Here is a 27,715-nt window from a genome sequence, read left to right as displayed (position 1 = left end):
AAGGACAGGAGGATTTCCTTGCTGTTAGGTAACAGCAGTCCTTGCCTAAGATCATTTAGAGCCTCTTTGAATAGAAAAAGCTTTGCCCACTTGAATTCACCATATTGTACAAAATGACATGTATGTGTATGCTGTATATTCAGGGGTGAACCTGCTCCACCAGACATTTCCTTTCTTCCCCCTAAAAAATTATTCAGAGCCATAGAACCCCAGATCCAAATGTCCTTTGAATTTGAGGGGGTGTGTGTATGAAACCCTAGCTGGTATTTCTAAATCGTATTTTGAAAATTATTCCTCTCTTTATGGGGACCAAACCAAACCCCTGGAGCATTTGGAATCTACATCTGAATCTGAACTACATGGCTGGAAGTCATCTCTGCTACAAACTCTGCAAAAAGATAAGTTTGTGAGGTAACCAATGTACTTATAAATCTACACATGCAAAATTGCAAATGTTTAATCACAAAATAAATCAGTATATGAAAAAATAACATTGGTGTTCATTTAAGGGAATTTTATTCCTGGACTCATCTCTCATACACTGTATAATTTTCCTGCTTGCTGAACACCAGAAGGCACGTGTGGAATCTGAAATACCAGACTGCAGGTGTCTGAACGAAAAAGATTAAAGCTGCTTCAGAAGAGGAACTGGGCCAGTGGAGAAATGGGTGGAGAACAAAAAGAACCAGAAGGTGTGACAAAAATAAAAAAGAACCGTGGTCTAAATAAACCTTCAGAATTACAGCAGGCTTACGATGTTTCCCCCAAACTCAGGGGGAGCCTTCTGGCGTATTAATGCATCAGCAAACACGTTGTATGAACTAGCCACCAACATCAGAAGGGCTCATACCCTTTCCCACCTTCTTTAAAATGTTTTCCCCAAGCAGCTCAAAACCCTCCCTTGATCAATTTTTGTCCTGCAGCACCCCTCTTCCACACATATATGGATTTTTTATAATCCTATGGTTTCTGACTGACATGAGCCACTTTTACACTTCAGCAATTCACTGGTTCAGAGTAAAGAACAATTTCTGAACAAAGCAAAGACTTGTGTTACCCATCTCATCCTCACTTTGCTTAGGAAGAGCAAACCCCTGCACTGGCCCCTATGTAGATGCACAATGGAGCAAAGATGAGCAAAGACACTGCCATCTCCCTCATCTTGTTTACAAGAAGCACAATCTGGCCTTAAGATATTAAATGAGAAGAAATCTAACACTGAGACCAGAGGATATCACTACCCACAGTGCAGATACAATCATTATGGGCTGGGCTAAAACATCTTTTCCCAGCCTTAAAATTAATCCCTAAAGAAATAATTGTAATAGACACAGTTCTTGTAGGTAAGTAATATTTCCAATTTGATAGATGAGGAAACTGAGGCAGAGATGCTAAGTGACCAGTGGTTTTGGGGCAGAAGAAGTCAGTCTCAGAGCCAGGAGGATTAATTTGAAGGAGTTCCTAGGCTGGGCTCAGTCCATAAAACAATTTCTCTCTGTCTCTGTGCAGAGGATAACAGGTAGACAGCCATCACTAACTTCCCTTCAAAACTCATCTTTATGGTAGGATAGAATCATAGAATCATAGAATATCAGGGTTGGAAGGGACCTCAGGAGGTCATCTAGTCCAACCCCCTGCTCAAAGCAGGACCAATCCCCAATTAAATCATCCCAGCCAGGGCTTTGTCAAGCCTGACCTTAAAAACTTCTAAGGAAGGAGATTCTACCACCTCACTAGGTAACACATTCCAGTGTTTCACCACCCTCCTAATGAAAAAGTTTTTCCTAATATCCAACCTAAACCTCCCCCACTGCAACTTGAGACCATTACTCCTTGTCCTGTCATCTGCTATCACTGAGAATAGTCCAGAACCATCCTCTCTGGAACCACCTCTCAGGTAGTTGAAAGTAGCTATCAAATCCCCCCTCATTCTTCTCTTCTGCAGACTAAACAATCCCAGTTCCCTCAGCCTCTCCTCATAAGTCATGTGTTCCAGACCCCTAATCATTTTTGTTGCCCTTCGCTGGACTCTCTCCAATTTATCCACATCCTTCTTGTAGTGTGGGGTCCAAAACTGGACACACTACTCCAGATGAGGCCTCACCAATGTCGAATAGAGGGGAACGATCATGTCCCTCGATCTGCTCGCTATGCCCCTACTTATACATCCCAAAATGCCATTGGCCTTCTTGGCAACAAAGGCACACTGCTGACTCATATCCAGCTTCTCGTCCACTGTCACCCCTAGGTCCTTTTCCGCAGAACTGCTGCCTAGTCATTCGGTCCCTAGTCTGTAGCGGTGCATTGGGTTCTTCCGTCCTAAGTGCAGGACCCTGCACTTATCCTTATTGAACCTCATCAGATTTCTTTTGGCCCAATCCTCCAATTTGTCTAGGTCCCTCTGTATCCTATCCCTGCCCTCCAGCGTATCTACCACTCCTCCCAGTTTAGTATCATCCGCAAATTTGCTGAGGGTGCAATCCACACCATCCTCCAGATCATTTATGAAGATATTGAACAAAATCGGCCCCAGGACTGACCCCTGGGGCACTCCACTTGACACCGGCTGCCAACTAGACATGGAGCCATTGATCACTACCCGTTGAGCCCGACAATCTAGCCAACTTTCTACCCACCTTATAGTGCATTCATCCAGCCCATACTTCTTTAACTTGCTGACAAGAATACTGTGGGAGATCGTGTCAAAAGCTTTGCTAAAGTCAAGAAACAATACATCCACTGCTTTCCCTTCATCCACAGAACCAGTAATCTCATCATAGAAGGTGATTAGATTAGTCAGGCATGACCTTCCCTTGGTGAATCCATGCTGACTGTTCCTGATCACTTTCCTCTCATTTAAGTGCTTCAGGATTGACTCTTTGAGGACCTGCTCCATGATTTTTCCAGGGACTGAGGTGAGGCTGACTGGCCTGTAGTTCCCAGGATCCTCCTTCTTCCCTTTTTTAAAGATTGGCACTACATTAGCCTTTTTCCAGTCATCCGGGACTTCCCCCGTTCGCCACAAGTTTTCAAAGATAATGGCCAGTGGCTCTGCAATCACAGCCGCCAATTCCTTTAGCACTCTCGGATGCAACTCGTCTGGCCCCATGGACTTGTGCACGTCCAGCTTTTCTAAATAGTCCCTAACCACCTCTTTCTCCACTGAGGGCTGGCCATCTACTCCCCATGCTGTGACGCCCAGAGCAGCAGTCTGGGAGCTGACCTTGTTCGTGAAGACAGAGGCAAAAAAAGCATTGAGCACATTAGCTTTTTCCACATCCTCTGTCACTAGGTTGCCTCCCTCATTCAGTAAGGGGCCCACACTTTCCTTGGCTTTCTTCTTGTTGCCAACATACCTGAAGAAACCCTTCTTGTTACTCTTGACATCTCTTGCTAGCTGCAGCTCCAGGTGCGATTTGGCCCTCCTGATTTCATTCCTACATGCCCGAGCAATATTTTTATACTCATCCCTGGTCATATGTCCAACCTTCCACTTCTTGTAAGCTTCTTTTTTATGTTTAAGATCCGCTAGGATTTCACCGTTAAGCCAAGCTGGTCGCCTGCCATATTTACTATTCTTTCGACTCATCGGGATGGTTTGTCCCTGTAACCTCAACAGGGATTCCTTGAAATACAGCCAGCTATCCTGGACTCCTTTCCCCTTCATGTTAGTCCCCCAGGGGATCCTACCCATCCGTTCCCTGAGGGAGTCGAAGTCTGCTTTCCTGAAATCCAGGGTCCGTATCCTGCTGCTTACCTTTCTTCCCTGCGTCAGGATCCTGAACTCGACCAACTCATGGTCACTGCCTCCCAGATTCCCATCCACTTTTGCTTCCCCCACTAATTCTTCCCGGTTTGTGAGCAGCAGGTCAAGAAAAGCTCCTCCCCTAGTTGGTTCCTCTAGCACTTGCACCAGGAAATTGTCCCCTACGCTTTCCAAAAACTTCCTGGATTGTCTATGCACTGCAGTATTGCTCTCCCAGCAGATATCAGGAAAATTAAAGTCACCCATGAGAACCAGGGCGTGCGATCTAGTAGCTTCTGCCAGTTGCTGGAAGAAAGCCTCATCCACCTCATCCCCCTGGTCCGGTGGTCTATAGCAGACTCCCACCACTACATCACTCTTGCTGCTCACACTTCTAAACTTAATCCATAGACACTCAGGTTTTTCTGCAGTTTCGTACCGGAGCTCTGAGCATTCATACTGCTCCCTTACATACAGTGCTACTCCCCCACCTTAGCAACCAAGCAAGCTTTAACAATACAGATTGTTGACGGGAAAACAGAAGGATTTTCCATGGGCTGAATAACCTCCCTGTCCTCACCAGATTTGCAGTTCTGAAAAGGGCACACTTTACATGGTTGAGTGGAAAGTGACAACAACCTATGGGATGTTCTTCTTTCTTTAGCTTTCTCCCTTCGATAGACATTAATGTCCTCCTAAGGTGAATTTACTGGTGAAAGATCTCTTCCCCAACATTCAACTCGGTATCAGAATTCCAGAACTAATTTCCAGTTTACCCAGAAAACTGATATGAACCTTGAACACTTTTTTATTTTATTTTGGGAGGAAAAAAAAAACCCTGGAAATAAAAGCATAATGGAGAATGGGAGAAGCAGTATTCATTATTATTATTCATATTATTATGGAACAGCTTTCAGCCTGTCTCTTTCCTGATGGCCAACATAAATGCTAAGAGACAAAAATTATTACAGCTAAAATGGTACTTAAAGGCATATTCTTGGCTCCTTTTTTATTTTAATCACATGGAACTCTGTAGCCTTTGCTGATGGCACAATACGTTCTATTACACTTAGGTTGTAAAATTCTATGCTCTGCCTCAGAGAATTTATCTTTCTGCATATTATGCCACCCCATTCCCAAGTCTGGTAGACACTGGGGATAATAATCTTTAAGGATATAGTAACAACGGAGGTTCTCATGGCATTCTGCTCATTGGACATAGATAGCCTACTGTCTCAATTTGTTTCTACTCTACCCTTAGGTAGTGACAGAGGTTTAAGTGGAGGTACCCAAATAAATGAATGCATGCCTGGTTTATCAAAGCTCAGGAGAAAAGCTGATAGAGAACCATTGTGTAGACTACAGTGAGTTTCTCACTGAGCAAATTAGTATTTATGCAGTTGCTTGTCTGTTTGCAGTTTGGCATGACATCTTAATGCCATTTTCCCTTTAAGACTTTTGGGGGGCTGTCCCCCAGCTGATTGATTATTTCCCTACGGAACTTTAAATTTCCAACTTCAAGGGTCTTCTGGTCTCATCCAACCTTTTACAAGAGGGAGAGAGAGAGAGAGAGAGAGAATCTTGTCCTGTCCCAATCATCTACAAACAAAAGGAAGGATCTTCCTTTGCCAGTGTTTTATGCCAGTTATTTTATGAGCCAACTCAGATATTTAAATTTTGATTACAGTTTCAGCCCCAGGTGTGTGTGGAGGGGCTGTAACCTGAGCCCCACCACCCAGGGCTGAAGCCCTCAGGCTTCAGCTTTGTCCCTGGGGATGTGGGGCTTGGGCTTCAACCCAGGACCCCAGCAAGTCTAATGCCGGCCCTGGTGACCCCATTAAACTGGGATTGTGACCAGTGTTCCCTCTAATTTTTCCCACCCATGTGCGGAATAAATTTTGTTATGTGCCCCAATATGGAGGTGGTGTGCGACACATGGTTGGTTCAGAATCTCCTCCTAGCAATGGATAAAGATCAACGGCCAGACCTCCTCAGTAAGTGTAAATCTTCATCATTTTGTTGACTTCAGTTCTTGCCACCAAGTGTCTATGCTGATGGCAGCAGATCTTGAAGTTGCTACTGATAATTGCTGGTGGCAGGGTGTTCTCCAACAATGATCAAGAGTTTAGAAACTTGCTTCCACTCACTTCATCAGAAATAGTCTGCATTTGTTGATCTTCAGAGAGCACTACAAGGTTCATTTTCCCATTTTTAGAAAGTGGATGCTGCAAGAAGAGTAATATTTAGGGAGGATGGAGTATTTTTCATCACTGTGCTGTGCTGTGTGGTGTAATTAAGTTACCACCATATTTGGGAGGATTGCTGTTAGTTCCCTGTTTTCATATTTGCTTGATTATTTTTCAGTGTCCGATTAGGATGCCTAGAGGGTGAGATGGGCACCTTTTAGCTGTTTGTATAAATGAAAATAAATAATAAAGGATTCAGGAAAGGGACAGTAAAGTTAAGGGGGTGCAAGTGTGTGGGGGCAAAGGACCTAGGAGAAGAAAAGGAGACAGGGGCCAGTGAAAAGGAGAAAGAAACAGAAGAAGACGTGGAGCAAGTTGGAAAGGGCCAACATAAAAGGGTAAAGAGAACCAAGGCAAGAGAGGAGAAGTTTCTAGTCTCTCCCCAGACCCTAATCTGTTTAGATGCTTTAATCACGTACAGCTTAAGATATTTGCTATTCTGCCGCTATTCTTGCCGCTACTGGGCAGTGTTCCTTTGCCGCTCTTGCTTACCTGAGAAACAACCAAGGCACTACAATGAGTGAGCACAGTTTGAATGGACTAGCTTTGAAGTTTATTGAAAGAAGACCTAAGACACTAGGAAAAGGTGAAGTACTGCTTTACAAGACAGCCAGGATCCCTGAGAGTACTGCTTGTGTAAAATATAGATTTACTTGCTTTCATAAGGATACATCTAATTTGCATAATGCTACTTATTTGATTCCTTTTATTTAGATGTATTACCTCACTCATCCCCCACTGCAAAATCTTACATTGCCAACATATAGGCCATTAAACAGCCATCAGTTGTAATAACCCTCTGACACTACTTACTTGGCCTGGAGTTTACCTAGTTGTGCTTGGTAACCTAAAGGTAAAAGGTACCATAAACCATTTTGAATGGCTTCAACTATCTACACTCTATTTTTATTGCTTTTTTTTTTTCTCTTGCATGCTGGCTTCTCCAAGTATAAGCTTCTCTACTCTGTTCTATTTTGTATTGACCTTATTTTGACATTCTCAGTTGCCTTAGGTGTCTCTATAGCTAACACGGTGATATAGTTTTTTTAACTTTCTGCTATTTACTGAGCAAGGTGTTTTGGGCCAAACTGTATTTTTCACAAGAAGCCTGTAGATTTGTTCCCTCTGTTCAGAGGTTTGAAATCATATTTACCCAGATTTTTTTTCTAAGATTCTAGGTTTTGTTGTGAAGGCATTTTTGATATTATGGAACCTCATACTGCATCACCTTTCCTTTTGGATTTTTCTATTCATTAAGCGGGAAAAAATCCTTCATTGTCACAAAGACAAACAGAACAATGGAAAGCAAACCAACAAAAAGGGACAGTGAGGGAGCTGAAATATGCTCTGTCTGCATCATTTTACAGAGAAGAGTGCTATCTGACTTTAACCTTTTGAAAGAAGTCAGCCGTTTCCGTGATAAAGTACAATAATCATACAGAAATGGACAGGGTTGCAATTTTTTTTAAATGAATACAGAAACTGCAGAGCTGTGCTGAATGAATAGCCAAGAGGAAAGAGTGCTTCACAAAGTTCAAATTCATTCAGAACAACTCCCTCCTCCCCTGTAAGAATGCAACTACCTATTGTAAGTTCTAAGCCAGGTTTATTAACTTTCATCTTTTAAGGAGTAAAAGAAAGGAAGTGCAACGTTTCCACATGTACAGTGTAATGTATATTATTATGCTTCTGTAGCAGCCAATTGCCTATTGTAGAAAATTTATCCAATTGTAGAACCTGCTTTTCCCAGTCAACCTCCCCACCTTTCCTATGACCACTCCCCAGGAACTCATATCTGTTCCAGTCACATCCTTGTGACGTGCCCCAGGGGTATCCAGAGTTCTGAGGCACCTTACCACTACCTGCCTTCAGTATGAAGCATTCTTTTCTGTGCCTGCGGTAGCTCAGCTCCCTGAAATCAAAAGCCTCTGGTCACACGAGCGCTGCCATCCAGGTCTCTGCAGACTTCACTTTTTCTGTGCAGGCTAGTGATAGGTACACACCAACCCCTGAGTGCTCGGAGTGCTCCTTGCAGTGTCCAGCCTTTAAGCACTGAACACTCACAGAAATTACCAGGTAAGAGGTCCCCAAAGAAACTAAACACACCAGCTTGTTAGAGTCAACGGAAGTTCAGCTCCAACAAAACATTACTGCACTGATACATTTATAGTGAAAACACCCAGAAGTTAATTATCACAGAATAAGATACAAGAGATAGCCAATGAGGACAATAGAAACAAAGGATTACGTAAAAGGAAACAACATAAAAAGCAAACCTGGGTCTACCCTTCTCTATGGTTACCTTTCCTATTTAATAAAGGAGATTTTCCCCTAGGATTCAGTCTTTTGCAGAGCTAGCTGGGTTTCAGTCAAACTAGGATCCAAGCATTCATGCCTCAGGGAATGGAAACAAATGGTGTCTTTTTCCCTTTGTCTTATACCCCCAAAGTTTTTTATTTTGTCCCCAGAGTCAGGATGTGCCCCTCCTCCCCTGGGGTTTATTTTCTAGTATCTTGTAGTCTCCTGTTGGGGCAGCTGTGGAGAGAGATGCCTATCTCTCCCGGCTCCGGGGTGGTTGCGGGGAGAGACGTCTGTTTAAGCCAGCCAGGGCTGCTGCGGGGAGACAGGGCTGGGGGAGTCCTCTCTCCCTGCCACAGCCCCAGGGCTGAGCGTGCCTCTTCAAATCCCCAAACCTATCTCTCCCTAACCCCTTACTGCAGGGTTTGTGAGGTCCCCATAGAGATTGGTGTAGGTGACAGAATCATCCCTCTGTGTGACCACAGCTCCCACTAGTGTCATTATTCCACCACAGCGGTCTGTGGGCTGCCTCAGCTTTTCTCTCTTGGGCTGCCTCAGCTTTGTCATGGTTATATATAGAGAGATTTTTTAAAGTTATATCATCTAGGGTTTTTTGTTTCTATATCATCTAGGGTTTTTTGTTTGCACATAACAAAATTCATTCTGCACATGGATGGAAAAAATTAGAGAGAACTTTGCCTATAATACTTAATCTACATGGCTGACAGAGAGACAGGTGAATCAAAGTCCTTTGTTTGATCTAAAACATGTCTGTCATCTCTGCCTTGGATGCAGATTTTAAAACATAATTTCAGTACACATACACAACTCCTTAAATATCGTCTGTACATACATCTCACAATGATTATGAGAATCAGTATGACAAATATGTATTAGATACCTCCCCCTTGACCCTCTTTGGATAAATATCTTGAAAGCAATGTGTTCAGCGTAGTGAGTCTGCCAGGCCTGTTAGGAGTTTCTGTTATGGAACAATGAACCTTTTAGCCATTGGCACTGAGGGGTTCTTAAGGTCAATATACTCTACCCAGTAAAACTGTCCTTTTTTCTTCTTTTCCCAAATAACTCAGTCATCTGGTTATTCTCTTCCCTTCTAATCTCTGCTCCCTCATTATTATGTATCCCTTCCCTCTCTCCCCTGTGGCAGTTGCCCAGGTATCTGTTGGACACTTCAGAAAGCAGGCTAAGATTCTATGCTCCATAGAGCATACTATCTAAATTTACCTGACAATCCCTTAGGAAGAGGAGAGGGAGGAAAAGAGTGGCAATAAGGTAACATGAGAATTCAATAGTTCAATTCCTTCTCTCTCTCTCTCTAGTTTCATATATTTTCTCCCCACATGTCTCACAAGTAAGTTTTTAGGTGAGATTGAATGCGCCATAAAAGAAGATACAGAAATTAGAGCAGGTTGAAAAATAGGGCCCCCACTTTCCCATGGAAAATTTTGATTTTTCACAGGGAAAAAAATGCTGAATTTTCTAGTGCAAATAAAATTAAAATTTTCACAGAAACGATAGACTTTCCTTGAAAATACTTATTTAGCTGCAAGTCCTGGTGAAAGAAAAAAGGATAGAAAAATTTTGACTAGCCTTAATAGAAAAGTTTGTATGAAGAAACACTAGAAGATTGCAGTAATTGAAGCAGCAGATAATAAAGGTGTGGAGAAGGGATTTGGCTGCTAAGACAGAAAGGAAGGGACAGACTTCAGAGATGTCTTTGGGAATCTTCTCCTCTGTCTTTTGTCTCTCTCTTATTCCCTCCCTCTAACTCCTCTAACTTCTTCCCCATTCTGTCTCTTCTCTTCCTCTTCAATTTTAAAGTGAACCTGGTCCCCTTAGTGAGGCCATTGATGGTGGGAACTCTCCAGGTGTTCCGACATCAGATCCACATTGGAAGCACTTGCACTACTTTGTACAGCTCTTTGCGCTTTTACTATAGCACATGCAGTGTGGTTAGCAGAGCTGTAATGTGCAGAGAGACTCTCTACTCATAGCCGTGGGGCTACTAGCTGCATCAGAAGGAGGTCTCCTTTTAGTCACCTGATGTAGCTGTTGTCTTTGGACATCATTGTTCTCAATACAGCTGCACAAATCGTGAGCCCAGCAGCCGCTGCCTTACTATTATTTATTATTCAATTGCAAGTTTAATTAGTTTCTAATAAATTCCCCTTTTAAGCAGCACATGGAGATGTTTGTGAAGTCCCCAGTGCTGTAATTTATCCATCTTTTCTTATGCCAGGTCCCCTCTGTGGTGCTAGTTCTAATCCATGTTCGGCTGCTTGCTCAGACTCTGCTATGGACAGAAAGTTTGTTCTTCCCATACAGAATGAATTTTCAGGCATGGTATAGGAACAGCTGGGGGAACAGCCAACACTGGCAGCCATACTACCTGCGCTGAGGGCCATCTCAATGGGAGTTTGCCTATTTTAAGGATTGTTGGGATGAATTATGAGCAATGAGGAATACTAATAAGAACATCATGGGAACGGACATTGTATCATGTATATTGGCAAGTACCCATAATTATATGAGCATGTGTGCTCTCTGTGTAAGCACAGCTAGAGCTTGAATGGAGCAAGTTGAAGTCTGTAATCTGAAGATCCTCCAGGTGAGCCAAATGGGAGCCTCCCTCTGGCTTAACCAATGAAAGCCAGGCTAAAATGGTCTCCTGGAAGTTTCTCTTTGCCTATTTTCCAGCTCACACCTTCTAAAGAAGATTTAAATTTTGCTAGGAAGAGACTGAATATGCTTTATCTTTGTCTTGGGAATGGTTTGAATATAATATTCTCCTAATAAAATGTTTTCAGGCTAGTTCTCCAGATAAGATAAAAGGTTGCCCCCTGAAGCAATGATGGTTAATATTTTACATATCCTTTAATTACTTACCTTCTAGCCCACATATCCAACTCTTCATCCAGGTAAGCTTTAACTTTTTTTGGCTGAAGTCCAAGAGAATTCCCAGCAAAGTATATGCAGCTTTCATTTTCATTCACTAAAGTTGAGTCGGCTGGGAGGGGAAAAAATAAAACAGCTCAATTATAACTGTACCATTATTCAGACAGTAGTATCATCCCCATCCACTCCAAAGAGAACCAATTTCCTGATCAATGAAAAGATCAAATAAATGTATTAAAATACATGCTAGAAACACACATTAAGGTTACATTCCTTTGTGCAGTGATTTGATTTTAGGGCTATAGAAAAATAGATTAAATGACTAGAAAATATCTCTTGCTTAGTTTTGCAATACTTCATTGACCTGAACCATTAGCACATTTGTCAGAAGTAAAGACAACTTGGGTAACTTCTTAATTAAACCTTAAAAGTCTTTTAAAAAGCATAAATCAGACAGCAATTTTAATCTAATCTGTTTTACAGATGCTCTGTGCCTGTTTTTCATGCACATTCTTTTTAACATGAACGATAGAGTGGTGTAAATATTATTCACACTTCTAAATTGGTTCTATTAACTGTTCCTTTGTTATCCAGGAAGACAATAATAGTCTCACTGAGACTAGAGAAAAGAATCTTATTCAGAATTTAGAGCTGTAAATCTCACTAGTACGCCTTAAATTCCAATCAAGCATTAGAGAAGGTAATGAATTAAAAGCTAAACTGCTCCTCTGTACTACAGTCCCCTCTTCAGACAAATGCCCATTGGCTACTGATGCAGAAAGCTGGGCCTATCTCCTTCCCACATTGTTCTACCGTTACATCTGTTATCCTGTGGATTCTCTTTTTTTGGTTATCAACTGCATATAGGGCTTGGGCCTGGGCTTTTTTCCTCTCAAAAAATGCTGATAATTTCCCTTTCCCTGCCATCTTTAATGCCACATTGCACTGTAGTGGCTGTCCAACTATGCTTGCTTTTCAGCACCATATTAATTATTCCACAACTTCTCTGACTAGCATATTGTAAAGCCATGACATTGCACCAGTCACTACTATTCCCCTTTCTATTCCCCTACTATTCACAGAGCTCTTCATTTGATTAGCTTACGCTACTACTTAGCTCTCTATGTAGCTGTTCTGCACCTCCTTTTCTTCACACCATTGGCCCTCAAATTATTTCTGGAGGGGCTCAGAGGGATAGGCATGGGTCTGTAATGCAGTGTTCCAAAATACTGAAGGACTGTAGCTAAGCACTGGAGCATAGTAGTAACAAAAAGACAACTACAGTTAAAACATGTGCCCTTACATAAGGCTGAATATAAAACAATATGTACAATACAAAAAAGAAATAGATAAAATTTATATTCAAATTCATTAGATAAGATATAGTAAGTGGTTTCCACACCTACTTGAATGATTCCAACAGGTCAGATTTAATAACATATATCCTTTTGCACACGGAAGTATAACATTGCTCTACATATAATTTAGAGATGTGTTTCTAATGATTTAAGGTCACCTTTAATCCAAGACCAAGAGCAAGTGGTCTTTCAGTGACGTTCAGTCTAAATGAAGGGGAAATATATAATTTTTTCATTAGCCAAGGAGGAGCTACTGGCTATGCTGGTATATGATATAGTTATATGCCTTGTTGTAGAATGATGGGTAGATGGTCAAAGAAGAGATTAGGAGGTTTACTGTAACCTTTCGATATTTTCTTTAAGAAAGTATAGTCCAGCAGTTTCAAGCTGAGGGCATCCCAACAAAGCAAGTATAATGGAGACTATGCAAAGAAGTGCTTAGAAGTCTGAATATTTATCTAACTTTTCTGCTGTCATCTCACTCCACTTGTTCCACTCATCCATATGCTTGCCAGACTCCCAGAACAACGTGCCATGGAATTAGTCTGTTGGCAGGTTTTCACTTGATTTATATAGTGTAAACAGTTATTACAATTTACATTATGATAAAGTTAAACTATCATTATGATATTTGACACATTTTAGAGTACATAATATTACACCTGTCTCCCATGGATGTTCTCATCTCCCTCTTTCAAGACTATGTTAAAACCTCATTGTAATGTTTTATGTAAATATATAAAGAATACTTGATGGCTAATATCTGTAATGACATTTATCTTCAGGAGCGAGTTATCTAGGATCCGCTCATGCGTGAAGCTAAATGTCAAGAAAGATCAGTCATTATGGTATATCTATACAATGTAAATATTTTTTACCCTGCTGTTCTTCAGGACAGGAGCTGTATTTCATGACAGTTTAAAAAAAAAAAAAGACAGAGGACTCAGGATGTGTGAGAACAATGGGTTCTGAACACTGTTAAAACTTTTACTGCCTTGTGTGTTGTTGTGCCATCAACGAAATATGTAACAGTGCAGTCTTGGGGCCTAGATACCCATGGTGAATGGAGTTGGGGGTTGGAGTGGGGAGGGAGAAACAATAACATTACAAGTGTGTTAAAATAGAGAAAACAGAACATAGAAATCTCCTTATAGTTGTGTGTATAGAAAGAGATACTTTCTTGGACTCCAAGTTGCTGAGATATTAAGCTGATAGGTGCCCTAGAGATATTTGGGACAGAGACAAAGAGAGAGAGGGCTCCATACCCATTCGCCTCTCTGCTATGCATCGTGGGGGAAATAAAGAACAAAAGTAGGGTAATCAGCCCAAAATGGGAGCAAAGAAGAAAGCAGGTGTTCAGAAGTATCCCCCAAATGTGCATCTGCCAGAAACTCTCTGTGCAAACTCCATTTCAGAGCAGATGGACCACAAACAAATATGTAGCCTGCTGTTAGACTAAAATATCCATGATGTGGGCTCAATCCTACTTCCATTAAAGTCAGTGACAAAGCTCCTATTGACTTCAAAGAGAGGAAGGATCAGTCCCCACCTGCACATATAGAGAACTAGATTGGATATCCCTCCATGCTCTGTAACTCATCAGAGGGGTCACAGAGTGCAGCTTTGCTAGGGAATCTAATGACAGTATGGAAACAGAAGCAAATCATGTTGCCAGTATTTAGGATGAGCAGGAAGGAGTAGGAAAGCAGCGATACTTTCATAAATTTGTCCAGAGATTCATGGAATCCCCTCTGTCTTCTACCATGGATCTCTACCTAACACACAGTTCAGGGACTCACCTTTACTCCATATTCCCCTGTGTTTTCTGATGTGCCACCTCTACCCGCACTTGCAGAGGAACATGCATGCAGTGGATTATTAGGTAGCAGTTTTGTGGGCAAATATTTATTTCTATGTGTTGTTACACTGAAGGTAAACAGAGTGCTTTATTTATTTCATAATGGACACATTTTGCAGAAAGAAGCTAGTTATAGATCTACTAGGTATCAGCTTTGAATTTTTCTTGAATTATTTATTAAATGTCTCCTGGTAGCTTGCAACAGCAGGAAGGAACAAGTTTGCTACACAGATTTACCATGTAAGGAAACAGCATGATGTCCTTGAAGCTTCCAGAATTATATTGATTTGAACTGGTGTGCACTTTGTGCTTAGACTTGCTCATGGGAGATCTGAAACAGATTTGGTTTTCTAAACCAAAACTTAGATGATAGTAGGTGTGCTGCAAAGGTGATTATTTTGATTTCTCTTTATAGAGTTTCAGTACCAGCATATCCTTTCAGACAGCACCCTGCTACCAAGCATGGCATTGGTATTGGCTGCAAGGGGGTGAAGGATCTGTGTTGACAGGCACTACTAACTGAAGGATCCTTTGTGGACAAGAGTGGTTAGAGGTGGGAAAAGAGGTAAATTAACTGAATTATTAATGAAGCTATTATCATCAGGGGTCCTTAGTGAAACAAGAAACCTGCTCACCAGCCTTTGCAACTGATTTTATACTAATCCTCTCATAAGAAACCATATTGTAAAATTTACCATTTAAAACATTCACAATTTAAATTAAAAAAAAATTCCAACATGTCCCCTATGGATAGCAGCATTTACAATATTCCTCATTTGAAAGGCTTTGTTACAAAACTACCATTACTGCATCCACAAATAATATTCACTTACTCTTGTGCCTGTATTCAGCTACCAGATCCATGGTGCACATATGAACAGAGTAAATAACAATAAATAATCACAAAACTCATATATCCTTCCCATGCCCTTCTCTGAGCTTTGCAGTACCTTCTGTCCACTCTTGTTTAGATTGCAAACTGTTCAAGGCAGGCACTGTCTATGTTTTGTCTTGTGCACCACTCAGCCTATTACTGGCACTTAACAAAAAACAAGTACCAGTAATAGCCTCCAATTACTCACCTGTCAATATGAAGCAGTTGGATATGTCCAGATTATCATTCCTAACCTTTGTAATTTGAATAGGAAGTCTCCTGTAAGAGGGATTCATTTCTGTAATGATGGTTCTACTGTAACCACTTTGGGGAAGTTAGTTTGTTTTCCATGTTTTTGAACCATGTTTTAAAATAAGAGCCATATTTCAATAACATTATTCATCCTGAATAGTAATTTACTATTACAGCAGTTCAATGACTTACATGGGATTTTTTGTTGTTATTACTATCATGAGAAAAGGTATTAACATTGCCCTACATATATTGGTGAAGATGATGCACGCATTATTAAAATTGTACCAGTTTTTTTGCTCGCCCTTTAGCTATAAGTTTGTCACTCATTTCTGCTTTTGCTGGTCCCAAGCCTGACATTCAAATGCTACACATCTCTGTCTATAATTCAGAGTCCTTTCATAGAAGTGAGAAAATAATACAAAAAATTAAATAGTTATTTTATTCTTCAATTACTCACTTGAATTTAAGTATTAGCATCCTTTCTTTTTTAGCATCACACCTTTGCTTCCTATGAATATCTATCGATGTGTATGCTGGCAGGATTGTTTGATGAAACAGGGAATATTAATTGAATATTGTAAAAATGTTGATAAAAAGAGACTTTTCAGTGTATAATTATGAGTTTTTGCATAAGAAACCTGATTCTAATACTTACGTTGATCCAATCAGTGGAACCGAAACACATTGTGACTATCCAATCAAAACAGTTTAAATTTCTAGTGCTCACAACGAGTTGTTTAAAAGCAAACTTCAGACCAAAAAATTATTCACAGATATTTAGTGATTAATTTCGAATTACTATATTTGGGAAAGTCTTGCTCTATTTGCAGAAAATTCATGAACAGAAAAAGAGGAGCAATTGTTCAAATAAATGGTTCGTACTGATTTACTTGCCCACATCAATCTTTTTTCTTAAGAGATAGCCCTGTATATTTCCCTTAAGATCCTGCATTAATTTCCTCTTGAGTCCTAACAATAAAATATTATATACTCTAACATAACATATATACGGTCTCTTCCATTAACACAAAATAATTGTAACAAAATACATAACACTAAACTATGTTGTACTGAAGAAGCAATCACGCTGAGCTGTAAGTTCTTAGAGACATTGCAGTTTCAATCCACTAGATAAAAATTCTTTTGCCTATAATTTTCAATCAGTCACTATATTGTTCAAAGAAGCTGACTGACAGCATAAGCATTATGTAAGTACTATATTTTCACATTTAATTCAGGACGGGAATGAGAGCATAATGTATTCTGTGTCAGAATAAGCTGATGGATTGATTTAGCAACACTGAGGATGTACTGTGCTCATATATGTCTGCAATTGCTCCATTTTCTTATAGGTGACCATTTCCAAAGATTTATGAAAAAACATATGCAGAAGATGTAAAACTCCCCAATAGAAGTATGATTCTCACTTGGAGGTAGATCCTTGACTTTTGGAATATGGAAACATTCACGGAGGTGTTTCAGTTCATCTTCTTCATCTAAGTGCAAAGCAAGTTTCTGATCCGCTGGATTGCATCCTAGCTGCGAGGCAGTTTGTTCTAAAACGGTCACTGGGAACCCATGAGAAGATGGATCCATTTTCCAGTCATTCAATTTCACCTTAAAATGAAAAACATCATAGTTTAAATTCTACAAGATACATATTCACTAAGGGCTGATAAGAGACCACTAATGCTGCTTTAGTTGACATCGAAGATTTATTTGATTCCAAGCTTTTATAAAGTGAAATATTTCAATGGGATGGCAAACTACAATTGATTAATTCAAGCATTTACAAGACAACATATTGCTGTAGCCCCAAATACAGATACAGTGCTGTTTCCTCTTTAAATTATATCAGCAGTTTCTAAATTCTACCACGGAACTGACAGCGGTAACAAGTTCTAGAGTGTCATTCACATTTGCAGAACTCAAAGGCAGGGACAGCATTATTATTTTATTGTTTCTTCAATCTGTGTTCTGAAAGAGAGCAGGTGTATAACTACATTTGAAGTTGTTTTCCAGTCTGTGCAACCTTCAAACACTTTCAGCTTTTTCACTTACTGAAATAAATAAATAAAAAATAATGAAAGTGAGAGAAAGAAAAAGGAAACACTGATGGCAGACAAAGGCATGATTGGAAGTGTTGTTTTCTAGAACAGGATTTGAAATAATATTTCACTCTTACTAGACCACATACCAGTTTGGGTTTAACATTATACTTGCTCTGCACTGAGAAAGAGGGGGGAAAACACAGGCCAAACAGTCAATGTGATAGGCCATATTTTCCAGAGTATGCAAACCACAAATGCAACATCTGCAAACCCACTAGTCTTCACATGAAAAACAGAGAGACCTAGAGGTGAAGTGTTTGGAGCATAAAAAACTACCCTTAATACATTTTTGATACATTTTCACAGGCTTTTTTGAAAATTTGGCCTAACAGATTTTTTGTCAAAGAATATTTGCCTTTGAAGTACTTTTTTGTGAATTAACTATTATGTACTTTATGGGCCAATTCTTACTGAACCCCTGCTATGTTCTGCAGCAAAAGGAGCACTTGGAAAAACTGACTTAATCAGCTAGTTGGGTATTGGCCCAGTTTAAAGAAATTTCCAGGCAGCTAGAATGCACTCTACGTCACTCCCTTTAACAGCCCAAAGGAAAGGCTTCTATCAATTACACACTAGACCAGATCAGCTCTGAGAATTAGGGAAAGAAAACTGGTTTAAAGCCACTTTTCCCCAACCCCTGCAGCTGTACCAAGCAGAACTCTGGTGCAATTGAGAACTGGGCCTATATTCTTCCACTCTTCTTACCTACATATACCTCCAGTAAAAATTATTCTACCACAGAGTAATATGGTCAAATAACCTCCTGCAAATTCCTTGCTTTATTGATCTGGCTTCATTGTTCCATAAACCTACAGCTACTACAGTGAAAGGGGTCATATTAGATAGATAGATAGATAGATAGATAGATAGATAGATAGATAGATAGATAGAAACTCAGCCAGACACAAAATCAGTACAGATGAGATCTTATAGTCACAGTGCACCATGTGGATGATAGAGGGGATCCACAAAGGCACTCAAGTGTCTAAGTCTGGGGTTTAGGAGCTTAAGGCCCAGTTTTGGCTTCACTGTGATCCATAAAACTGCTGCCAAATGCTGTAGGCACCTAAACTCACTTGGTGCCTAAGTTTTTAGGGTAAAAATTCCCCAGGCACTTGTGTTTCTACTCTGGGCATACACCCTGTTGCCTTACTTTAGGTGTCACAATGCCTAAGAACCAGAACATTTCACAAAGCTGGGGAAGACAGACATTCAGCCACCTAGGCTGTCTGCAGGGCCCAATCTGGTAGCTGTGCTAAGGCTGCCTATGGCTCGGGTCCCATTCAAAATGTGGCCAGAGGCTGAGGTGGTAATATAACTGTTAGTCTAGTAGTTAGAACACTTGCCTAGGATGTGGGAGACAGAAGCTCAATTCCCGATTCTCTGCCCGAGGTGGAGGGGAGGGGACAGGATTTGAACAGGGGTCCCCCTCTGTCATATATATAAAGGGAAAGGTAACCACCTTTCTGTATACAGTGCTATAAAATTCCTTCTGGCCAGAGGCAAAACCCTTTCACCTGTAAAGGGTAAAGAAGCTAAGGTAACCTAGCTGGCACCTGACCCAAATGATCAATGAGAGGACAAGATACTTTCAAATCTGGAGGGGTGGGGGGGAGAACAAAGGGTTTGTCTGTCTGTGTGATGCTTTTGCCGGGAACAGATAAGGAAGGCAGCCTCAGAACTTCTGTTAAGTTAGTAAGTAATCTAGCTAGAAATGCATTAGATTTCCTTTTGTTTAATGGCTGATAAAATAAGCTGTGCTGGATGGAATGTATATTCCTGTTTTTGTGTCTCTTTGTAACTTAAGGTTTTGCCGAGAGGGATTCTCTATGTTTTGAATCTGATTACCCTGTAAGATATTTACCATCCTGATTTTACAGAGGTGATTCTTTTACCTTTTCTTTCATTAAAATTCTTCTTTTAAGAACCTGATTGATTTTTCAGTGTTCTTAAGATCCAAGGGTTTGGGTCTGTGTTCACCTGTACAAACTGGTGAAGATTCTTATCAAGCCTTCCCCAGGAAAGTGGGTGTAGGGTTTGGGGGGATTTTGGGGGAAGATGTCTCCAAGTGGGCTCTTTCCCTGGTCTTTGTTTAAAACGCTTGGTGGTGGCAGCATACTGTTCAAGGACAAGGCAAAGGACCTTGGGAAAGTTTTAACCTAAACTGGTAAGAATAAGCTTAAGGGTTCTTGCATGCAGGTCCCCACATCTGTACCCTAAAGTTCGGAGTGGGGAAGGAACCTTGACACCCTCCTCTCAGAAGAAGTGGTTCCTCAATTTCTCCTGTTGACGCTGTTCCACTGTGGATAAATAATGAAAATGTTTGGAGCAGGGGGACTGGACCCAGGATCTCCCACCTCCCAAGTGAATGCCCTAAGTACTGGGAAACAGAATCATTCTCACACTCTCTGGTCCAATGATTGTCCTTTTGTGGATACATACTTAAATGGGTTAGAAAGAACAAGAATTATTTGGTGGCACAGTGGTTAGGGCACCCACCTGGGAGATAGGAGATCCCAAGTCCAGTCCCACTTTCATTATTTACCCACACTGGAACAACTTCAACAGGAGACGCTGAGGGAACCACAGGTCAGAATATCTTATAGCTCAGTGATTAGAGCACTTGACTGAAAAAATAGGAAACCCCAGTTTAAGCCCTTTTGTCAGAGGAGGGAATTGACCCCGGATCTCCTACCTCTTTGGCAAGTGTTCTAGCCACTGGGCTGTAAGCAGGCACTGCCTGCTGTGGTTGACTTGTGTAAAGTGAGGCAGGCATGTAACTCATTCTGGCAAGAAACAGCTTAGGCTCCCAAGCCCTCTGACTCCAGGAGCAGGGTTCCCATTCATGGATCGCTAAGCGGAGATAGGTGCTTTCATCCGGGCTGCAAGAAGGCACCTATCTGAGACAGCAGTGGGGCTTAGCAAACACACCTCTCGTCAGCATCTGCCATTGACTAGCTTAGGCTGCTCCCCACCTAGAATTCTGCCTTGTGTGGATCACATTCTAAGGTGTCTCAGTCTTTGTGGATCACAGTGGCACTGAGACCACTTAGAGAGAGAGATACAATGAGTCTGGTCTACAGCCTTAGCTAAAAGGCAGTTGGGAGTGGATGTGTCATTACACAAAGTAAAACTATTTCCCCATGTTTATTCCCCCGCTACTGTTCCTCACACGTTCTTGTCAACTGCTAGAAATGGCCCACCTTGATTATCACTACAAAAGGTTTTTTTTCTCTCCTGCTGGTAATAGCTCACCTTACCTGATCACTCTTGTTACAGAGTGTATGGTAACACCCATTGTTTCATGTTCTCTGTGTATACAAAATCTCCCCACTGTATTTTCCACTGCATGCATCCAATGAAGTGAGCTTATGCTCAAATAAATTTGTTAGTCTCTAAGGTGCCACCAGTACTCCTTTTCTTCAGACAGCACTGAGTCCCATAGGGAAGCCCTAGGAGGCAGCTGTAATTTAGGTATCTGGGGCAGGTCTAAATTATACCAGGGGCCTCCTCTCCAGGCCTAATGTGATTTAAAACCACCTTACACCCCCACCTACCTCTTTTCTCCTAGGCTGCGAGATCTGTTCTTCCCCTCTCAGAGGCACAGTATAAAATCTCACCCTTAGCCTTACTATTCGCTATTTTTAAATAAGGCCTATATATGCCCAACAGTTATCACCCTGAATTAATGACCACTGTACTTCAGATGACTATCTTTTGCCTGACAAGCAAATATCATTACTCCCACCACCTACTTGAGGCATGATCCAAAGCTCACAGAAATAAAAGTGAGTCTTTCTATTAAGTCCAGTAGAGTTTGGATAAGGTCCTTTGTCCCCTGTCAATGCTGCATTTTGCTATATCTGATCAATGACTTCCATTTATTAAGATTCTTATTTATATCAAGTTTTGACAGCAAATAAAAAACCCCACAAATATCTAGATGCTATAAATGAATAATAACTGTTTGCAGGTATGTGATGTGTCATAAACATTATAAAATAAGATAAAACTACCAAAATAAAATCAATCAAAATCCCATTGAGGAATGAAATCCCAGAAACCCAGAGTTTCTGAGACCAGAATGAGTAAACATTTGTGTCTTTGGAATAGGAGTTAGGCTTGCTGGATGCTAAACCATGAAAGCCTGTGCAGCCTTTACGGCATAATTGAGCATCCTAATTGCAGCTGAACAGAGCCATGCAATTATTTCATACAATTCTCAACATTGATTTGTTATATCCTATCTGATGTTTATTGAGAATTTTGTAAACACAGTTTTACCCAATTATTGACAGGTAACTGAAAAAAATATGTGCTGTATTCCTCTCCAGTTGAAATTCAGAGACCCATTAATGCAAAAGCCTCATCCTTCCTTGATGAATTCACTTCAGAATACTGTCAAAATGGGGCAAGTTTTCACTAACTGAAACAAAAATGATCAGAACAAGGCTAATTTTTTTTAAATTTAGTTGAGGTGATGTGATTTCCTCCTCTACTTTTTCTCCTTCAACTTTCTGATGCCTATTTGGCTTTCTAGAGACAGCATTTATTTTTTATAACAGAAAAGAAGTGATGTTTCTAGTGGAACTAGGGTTACTGCCTGGCTGGTATTTGACTGGCCTGGTCAGCTTTTTTATGGATTTGCCAGTAGACAAAAAAATAATTTAATCTGCCCGAGGGGGGTGGAGGTTCAAGTTTGTCTAAAGATTTGCAATATTATCACAATACACAAGGATATCTAATATTAAAAGTTTCTGTGTCCAGCTAAAATGCTGCAGTGTTCAGACTTCCACAGTTTAAGCACTAATAGATCAAAACTCTTGAAAATACAGCAGCTGTCTGCCCACCAACACACAAGTGCGCCACGCATGTGTGATAGAGGGTTTGCGTCACCTCTGTAAAATCAGGATGTGAGGAGACATCGAAGGCATATTAAATCATGGAAGAATAGAGCAACAGTGCGAGTGATCCTACTACACCCCTGGGGGAAAAAAAAAGCTCACATTAGAAACTGGCCATTCAATGACAACAGGCTAAAATGAAACAGCCTGCAAAGACCGGCTGGCAAAATTTGCTGATGAAACAAAAGCCCATTTGTTATCATTGATGTTATCAGTCTTATCTATACATGTTCTCTCTCTGGATACTGTAAGTGGGCTGTTGCATAGTTGCTTTGTGGTTGGGGGTTAGGGTTGGAGCACAAGCTAGTTTCAAAACGGTGAAAGACTTGATTGTACATAATCCAGTACTTGCACTATTCAGTCCTGCATTGCCCACACTTGTGACTACTGATGCTTCTGATTATGGACTTGGGGCTGTCTTCACACAACTTCATGAGGAGAATACAGAGAGGACTGTGGCATTTGCTTCAAGGACACTAAGTAACGCTGAGAAAAAATATTCTACAGTCATTATATAGTCTTTCAGCACAAATATCAGTTTTATCCTTGCATTTTCCATTTTAAAGCTACAAAACAAACATAAATGCCACTAATAGCAGTGTGGATATTTCTCTTTTGCCATTTATACATAGTTTACTAACTGAAAAAAAAATCTCAATGAGGAAATATTAACAAACCATCCTATCAAACTTACAGGGAAAGGACCTTTAGGTTAAGAACTATAATTTGATTATTTTTAGATCAATTTTATACTATTTTATAGTTCTATTCTCTGCCTATATAATTGTATCATCATATCTTCATTATTCAACTGTCCCCCAATATTTTCCTAAAGTGTTCAGAGCTGATTACTCACGGTACTTTCCGCCTAACACGCTGCTGCCACAAGGCATGAGTCGTTACTTAAAGCTGAATCAGTAACGTCTTAAAAGAGGTTATCACATGAAGAAAATTTGTTCTGCTTTCTGCCCTCTAATAGCAGCTCACCAGGTTGCCAAAGGTAGTTTAACCCATAGAACTTTGATCTTTTCCAGGCTGCTGGCCAAATAAATGTTTAAGAGGGTCATATGCACGCAATATAAATCCGTAGTCTCAAGGGTTAAAAGACACCAGCTGAATGCACCAATAGCATTACTACATGTGGTAAAGGACTAAAGAACTACAGACCTGCAGCCTTTAAAAAAACAAAGTACAAGAGTCTGACCTAGCAACTCTTGGTCATGTTAGTAATTCTTATTCATAAGAGTACAGTTTTCAAGATCCGTCCCTAAAAATCCAAGCCAAAGCAATTTGCTTTCTAAATTTACATCATCCTAACAGGGTTTTCAAAATACTGCATTAAATTCAAGTAAGTTACAGAACTATTAGTAATGGAAAAAATTCTAAATATAATATTCACAGCATGACTGCAACAATATAAAGACTGGAATTAATTAATTGGAATTAATTTGCAAACTGGACATAATTAACTTAGGCTTGAATAAAGACTGGGAGTGGATGGGTCGTTACCCAAAGTAAAACTATTTCCCCATGTTTATTTCCCCCCCACTGTTCCTCAGACCTTCTTGTCAACTGCTGGAAATGGCCCACCTTGATTATCACTACAAAAGGTTCCCTCCCTCCCCCTCTCTCCTGCTGGTAGCAGCTCACTTTACCTGATCATTCTTGTTACAGTGTGTATGGTAACACCCATTTTTTCATGTTCGCTGTGCATATAAATCTCCCCACTGTATCTTCCACTGCAGGCATCCGATGAAGTGAGCTGTAGCTCACGAAAGCTTATGCTCAAATAAATTTATTAGTCTCTAAGGTGCCACAAGTCCTCCTTTTCTTTTTGCTAATATAAAGACAAACATTCAGTAAACATATAATTATATAATTAAATAAGTTACAGTGTCACATCTGCAGCAAGAGAATGTGACAGACTGGAATTACAATAAACTCAGTTACTTAAAGTAACTTAGGCACATATTGACCTTAACATCAAAAACTGACACAGTGTTAAAAGTAATTTCACAAAGCTCATCTTTCTACTCCATAGTAAAACCACATTACCCTGCAGTTAGCAGCCATTTCAGACAAAGAATGAGGAAGTTCTTAAACATGCAAACAACGTTGTGGTAAGAACAGCTTTTTCCACAGACCTGCGTTTTCTGTGTAAAGACTAAACAACACTATCTCTGAACACGTGACCATCTGCAGTTAATTAGAAGTCAGATACATGAAACTTATTCCTCTGACCACAGCAAAATTGAATGCAACACTAAAAAAAACCAAAAAAACAAACAAAAAAACTATAAGCAATTTAACTTTCTCTCAAGTAGAGATACATTAATGGACTTTGCTATCAGATTAGGGTGTGTTTACATTTGGTGCTGGGAATAGAGTGTAGCCACAGCCATAGCTAAAAATAGAATGTAGCTTCAGTGGTGCAAGTAGCTAGTGACACTGTTCCCTCTAAGCTGTGCGCGTGTGCACGCACACAGATCCTGAACCCCGTGCACACTGCAAAACACCACGCACACAAAAATTTGCACAGAAGCAAACAATTTGCACAGAAGAAATTTTTTGCGCACACGGCCTGTCAAAAATTAGAGGGAACATTGGCTAGCGACCTTGAGGTACATGCCTATTAGCTGGGCCCCTGCTGTCACTTTAGCCACACTCTGTTTTTAGCATACTAGCTGGGTCATAGCTAGTGTGGGTATGTTTCCTTCAGCTAGGATTTACATCCCCAGCTCCGAATGTAGACATACCTTTAGTGAACATCATAAACCAAATTCTCTTGCCAGACCTGAGGAGAAGGGGACAGACATTTGACTAGACATAACACTCAATTATGCAACCCTTGCTCACACTGAGCAGCACTTATTCACTTGAGTGGTGCAACTGAAATAAATATTTTAACTGGCTGTTAGAAAGGGGATAGAAGTTAGAAAGTGCAGCAGGACTAGTCAAATTAAAAAACAAACAACCTGGGAGATGGGTGAGTAAAACAGATGAATAAATATAGGTAGCCCACAACCAAGAGTCAGCAGCCTTAGTACGGATGGTGGCAGATGGATGAGCAGTATGAAGTGCAATTTACATAATATGGATATCTAGTAGCGCATATATTTTAATTTCTGTGTTTGTCAAAATTCAGTCACATTGTGGTAGATGAAAATGAAAAGCATTAGCAATTGTTTGTCTATTAAGCCTCTGATGTGTCAGCTAGAAGGGGCCCTGGGTTGGCCCTATGTGAATTAAGACATATGTACCTCCATCCATCTCACTCACCATCTGTGTCTTGGGTCTTTGTGTGGTGTTTAGCAGTCACTCAGAGACAAGCTGCTGGACAGAGATATGCTTTATTCAGTATCTCAGCTTCAATTGCCTCTGTGTTAAATATCTTAAAAAGTACAGTCCCCACAACTTCCTTTCCCAGCCAAATTTAATAACCATGAACAATCAACATTTATATAAATACAGACCTTCAAATATTTATAACCACCCTACTAATTACATTTACTAACTATATTCTATTAGTCTCTGAGGTACATTGTACTCTCTCTTGATATCTCCCTTGAGATATCAATACAACTGTTGTCAGGAGGCAGTAAGTCAATTTGTTCTGATGGTTTCATGTCCTAGGACTTATCTGTCTTAACCTGTTTTGGTTGGTCCCTTTCTCAGAACTATTCAGGCAAAAGTGAAGGCTCAGTGCTTCTTATTCTCTCACTAAAATAAAAAATAACATTACCTTCTGTCTGTCTTCCTTTTTACTGGCACTCATTGCTGGCAGATAGAGAATGAATCACTGTTTGAACTTCCACTGGTTGCCTTTCACATTTCCAGAGAGCGTCAGCTCCAGTGGAGATTTTAACTTCTCCGTTCTTCCACTCAGGCTATTTTCTTAATTTCTCTTTCATCATGGTACCTTGGGGCATTCAGTAATCACCGACAAAGTGCTTGACAAATCTGCTTCATTCAGTGTCTCAGTTCCAACAGCCTCTGAGTAACATAACTTTAGCTTCTTAAAGTTACAGTACCACACTCCATATATCCAGGAAAACCCTTGTTTAGAGCTTGTCTAGTTCTTGTTAACGTGAAAGCAGGCTCATGCTCCAAACGGTGGGAGGGAGGTCTTGTTATATGGGAAGAGAGGAGAGCGCCTCTGCTGGTGTTGAAGAGTCCATCCATCCATTAATATGAACAGGATAAGGTTGGGCTCAGGCCATTGAAAGCCCAGTGTTAGGAAGCAAATGCAAGCAACACTGGAGGCAACTGGGCTCGATATGTTATGAAGATCAACCCCAGTAAGAGCAACCAGAGGAGGAAACTAGGTCAACTAAAGCTCACTGTTAAGAAATGAGATGTTGGAGTGGAGGTGTTTGGGGAGAAACATGGTTATGTTTAGGTACGTATTTAGACGATTAAGTGGTTGGGTGCAGGGCTATGTATGACCATATAGGTAGGCTAGGACTAAGGATGCTGCAGAACGAGAACATCTCTGAATAGCAGACTTCCAGGCTCATTTTTAGGACCATGGGGTGCTCAGCACTGCTACACCAGGCACTGTGACCCAAGGCCAGTGGTGTGCCATGACTGCTGCTTGTTAATACCATTCAGAATTGTCTCATTGTTGCCTTCCTCTACCCTTCTGTTTGTTTTACCCCATCTGTCATCTCCTCTTATATTAAGACTGTTTAGGGCAGATGAAGTCTTTTCATTATGTGTGCACTGCACCTAGATCAATGGGAACCTTGTTTCCTTATTGGGGCCTCCAGGTCATACTGCAATACAGCCAATCAACCACAGTGCCCCCCACCATAATACTGATATAAAAAATGTATACAACATTTTTCTCCCAATCCTACCTAGAGAATAAATAATTTTTAAAAACCCTGTTCAAATACATAAGAAAAAGAAATGAGATTATCCAATAACGTGGCTATGTTGATACTGTGTGCCAGGGCATGTAGTTCATGGAAGTAGCATATTTTGCCCTGTTACAACTACCACCAATCACGCTTATTGCTGGAAGACTCTACAGTGCATTTGTCATAAATATAAAGGGAAGGGTAACCACCTTTCTGTATACAATGCTATAAAATCCCTCCTGGTCACAGGCAAAATCCTTTCACCTGTAAAGGGTAAAGAAGCTAAGG

General features: G+C 40.6%; 1 protein-coding gene across 11 annotated transcripts in view; it reads right to left on the bottom strand.

The window, feature by feature from the left end:
- The window catches only part of KYNU (kynureninase), a 100,157-nt gene extending 73,554 nt beyond the window's left edge, over positions 1-26,603 (bottom strand). For 2 of the 11 annotated variants that reach the window (XR_006284892.1, XM_043525319.1), the window contains exons 1-3: positions 26,308-26,592; positions 16,978-17,167; positions 11,197-11,317 (exon numbers count right to left, since the gene is read on the bottom strand). Coding sequence is in view for 10 of the 11 variants with exons in the window: in XM_043525319.1 (XP_043381254.1) it covers positions 11,197-11,317; positions 16,978-17,167; positions 26,308-26,340 (344 nt within the window). In the remaining variant the exon portion in view is untranslated. Of the gene's footprint in view, positions 1-11,196; positions 11,318-16,977; positions 17,168-23,421; positions 23,848-24,220; positions 24,282-24,620; positions 24,829-26,307 lie in introns of those variants that run through there. The other 9 variants (XM_043525323.1, XM_043525322.1, XM_043525318.1 and 6 more) reach the window with 9 other exon arrangements.
- Between the last annotated feature and the right edge of the window lie 1,112 nt (positions 26,604-27,715).

This window comes from Chelonia mydas, chromosome 11 (genome assembly GCF_015237465.2).
Source record: "Chelonia mydas isolate rCheMyd1 chromosome 11, rCheMyd1.pri.v2, whole genome shotgun sequence".
Classification (NCBI taxonomy): domain Eukaryota; kingdom Metazoa; phylum Chordata; order Testudines; family Cheloniidae; genus Chelonia; species Chelonia mydas.
The sequence above is the reverse complement of the archived record's forward strand: the minus strand, read 5'-3'. Positions and strand labels throughout refer to the sequence as shown.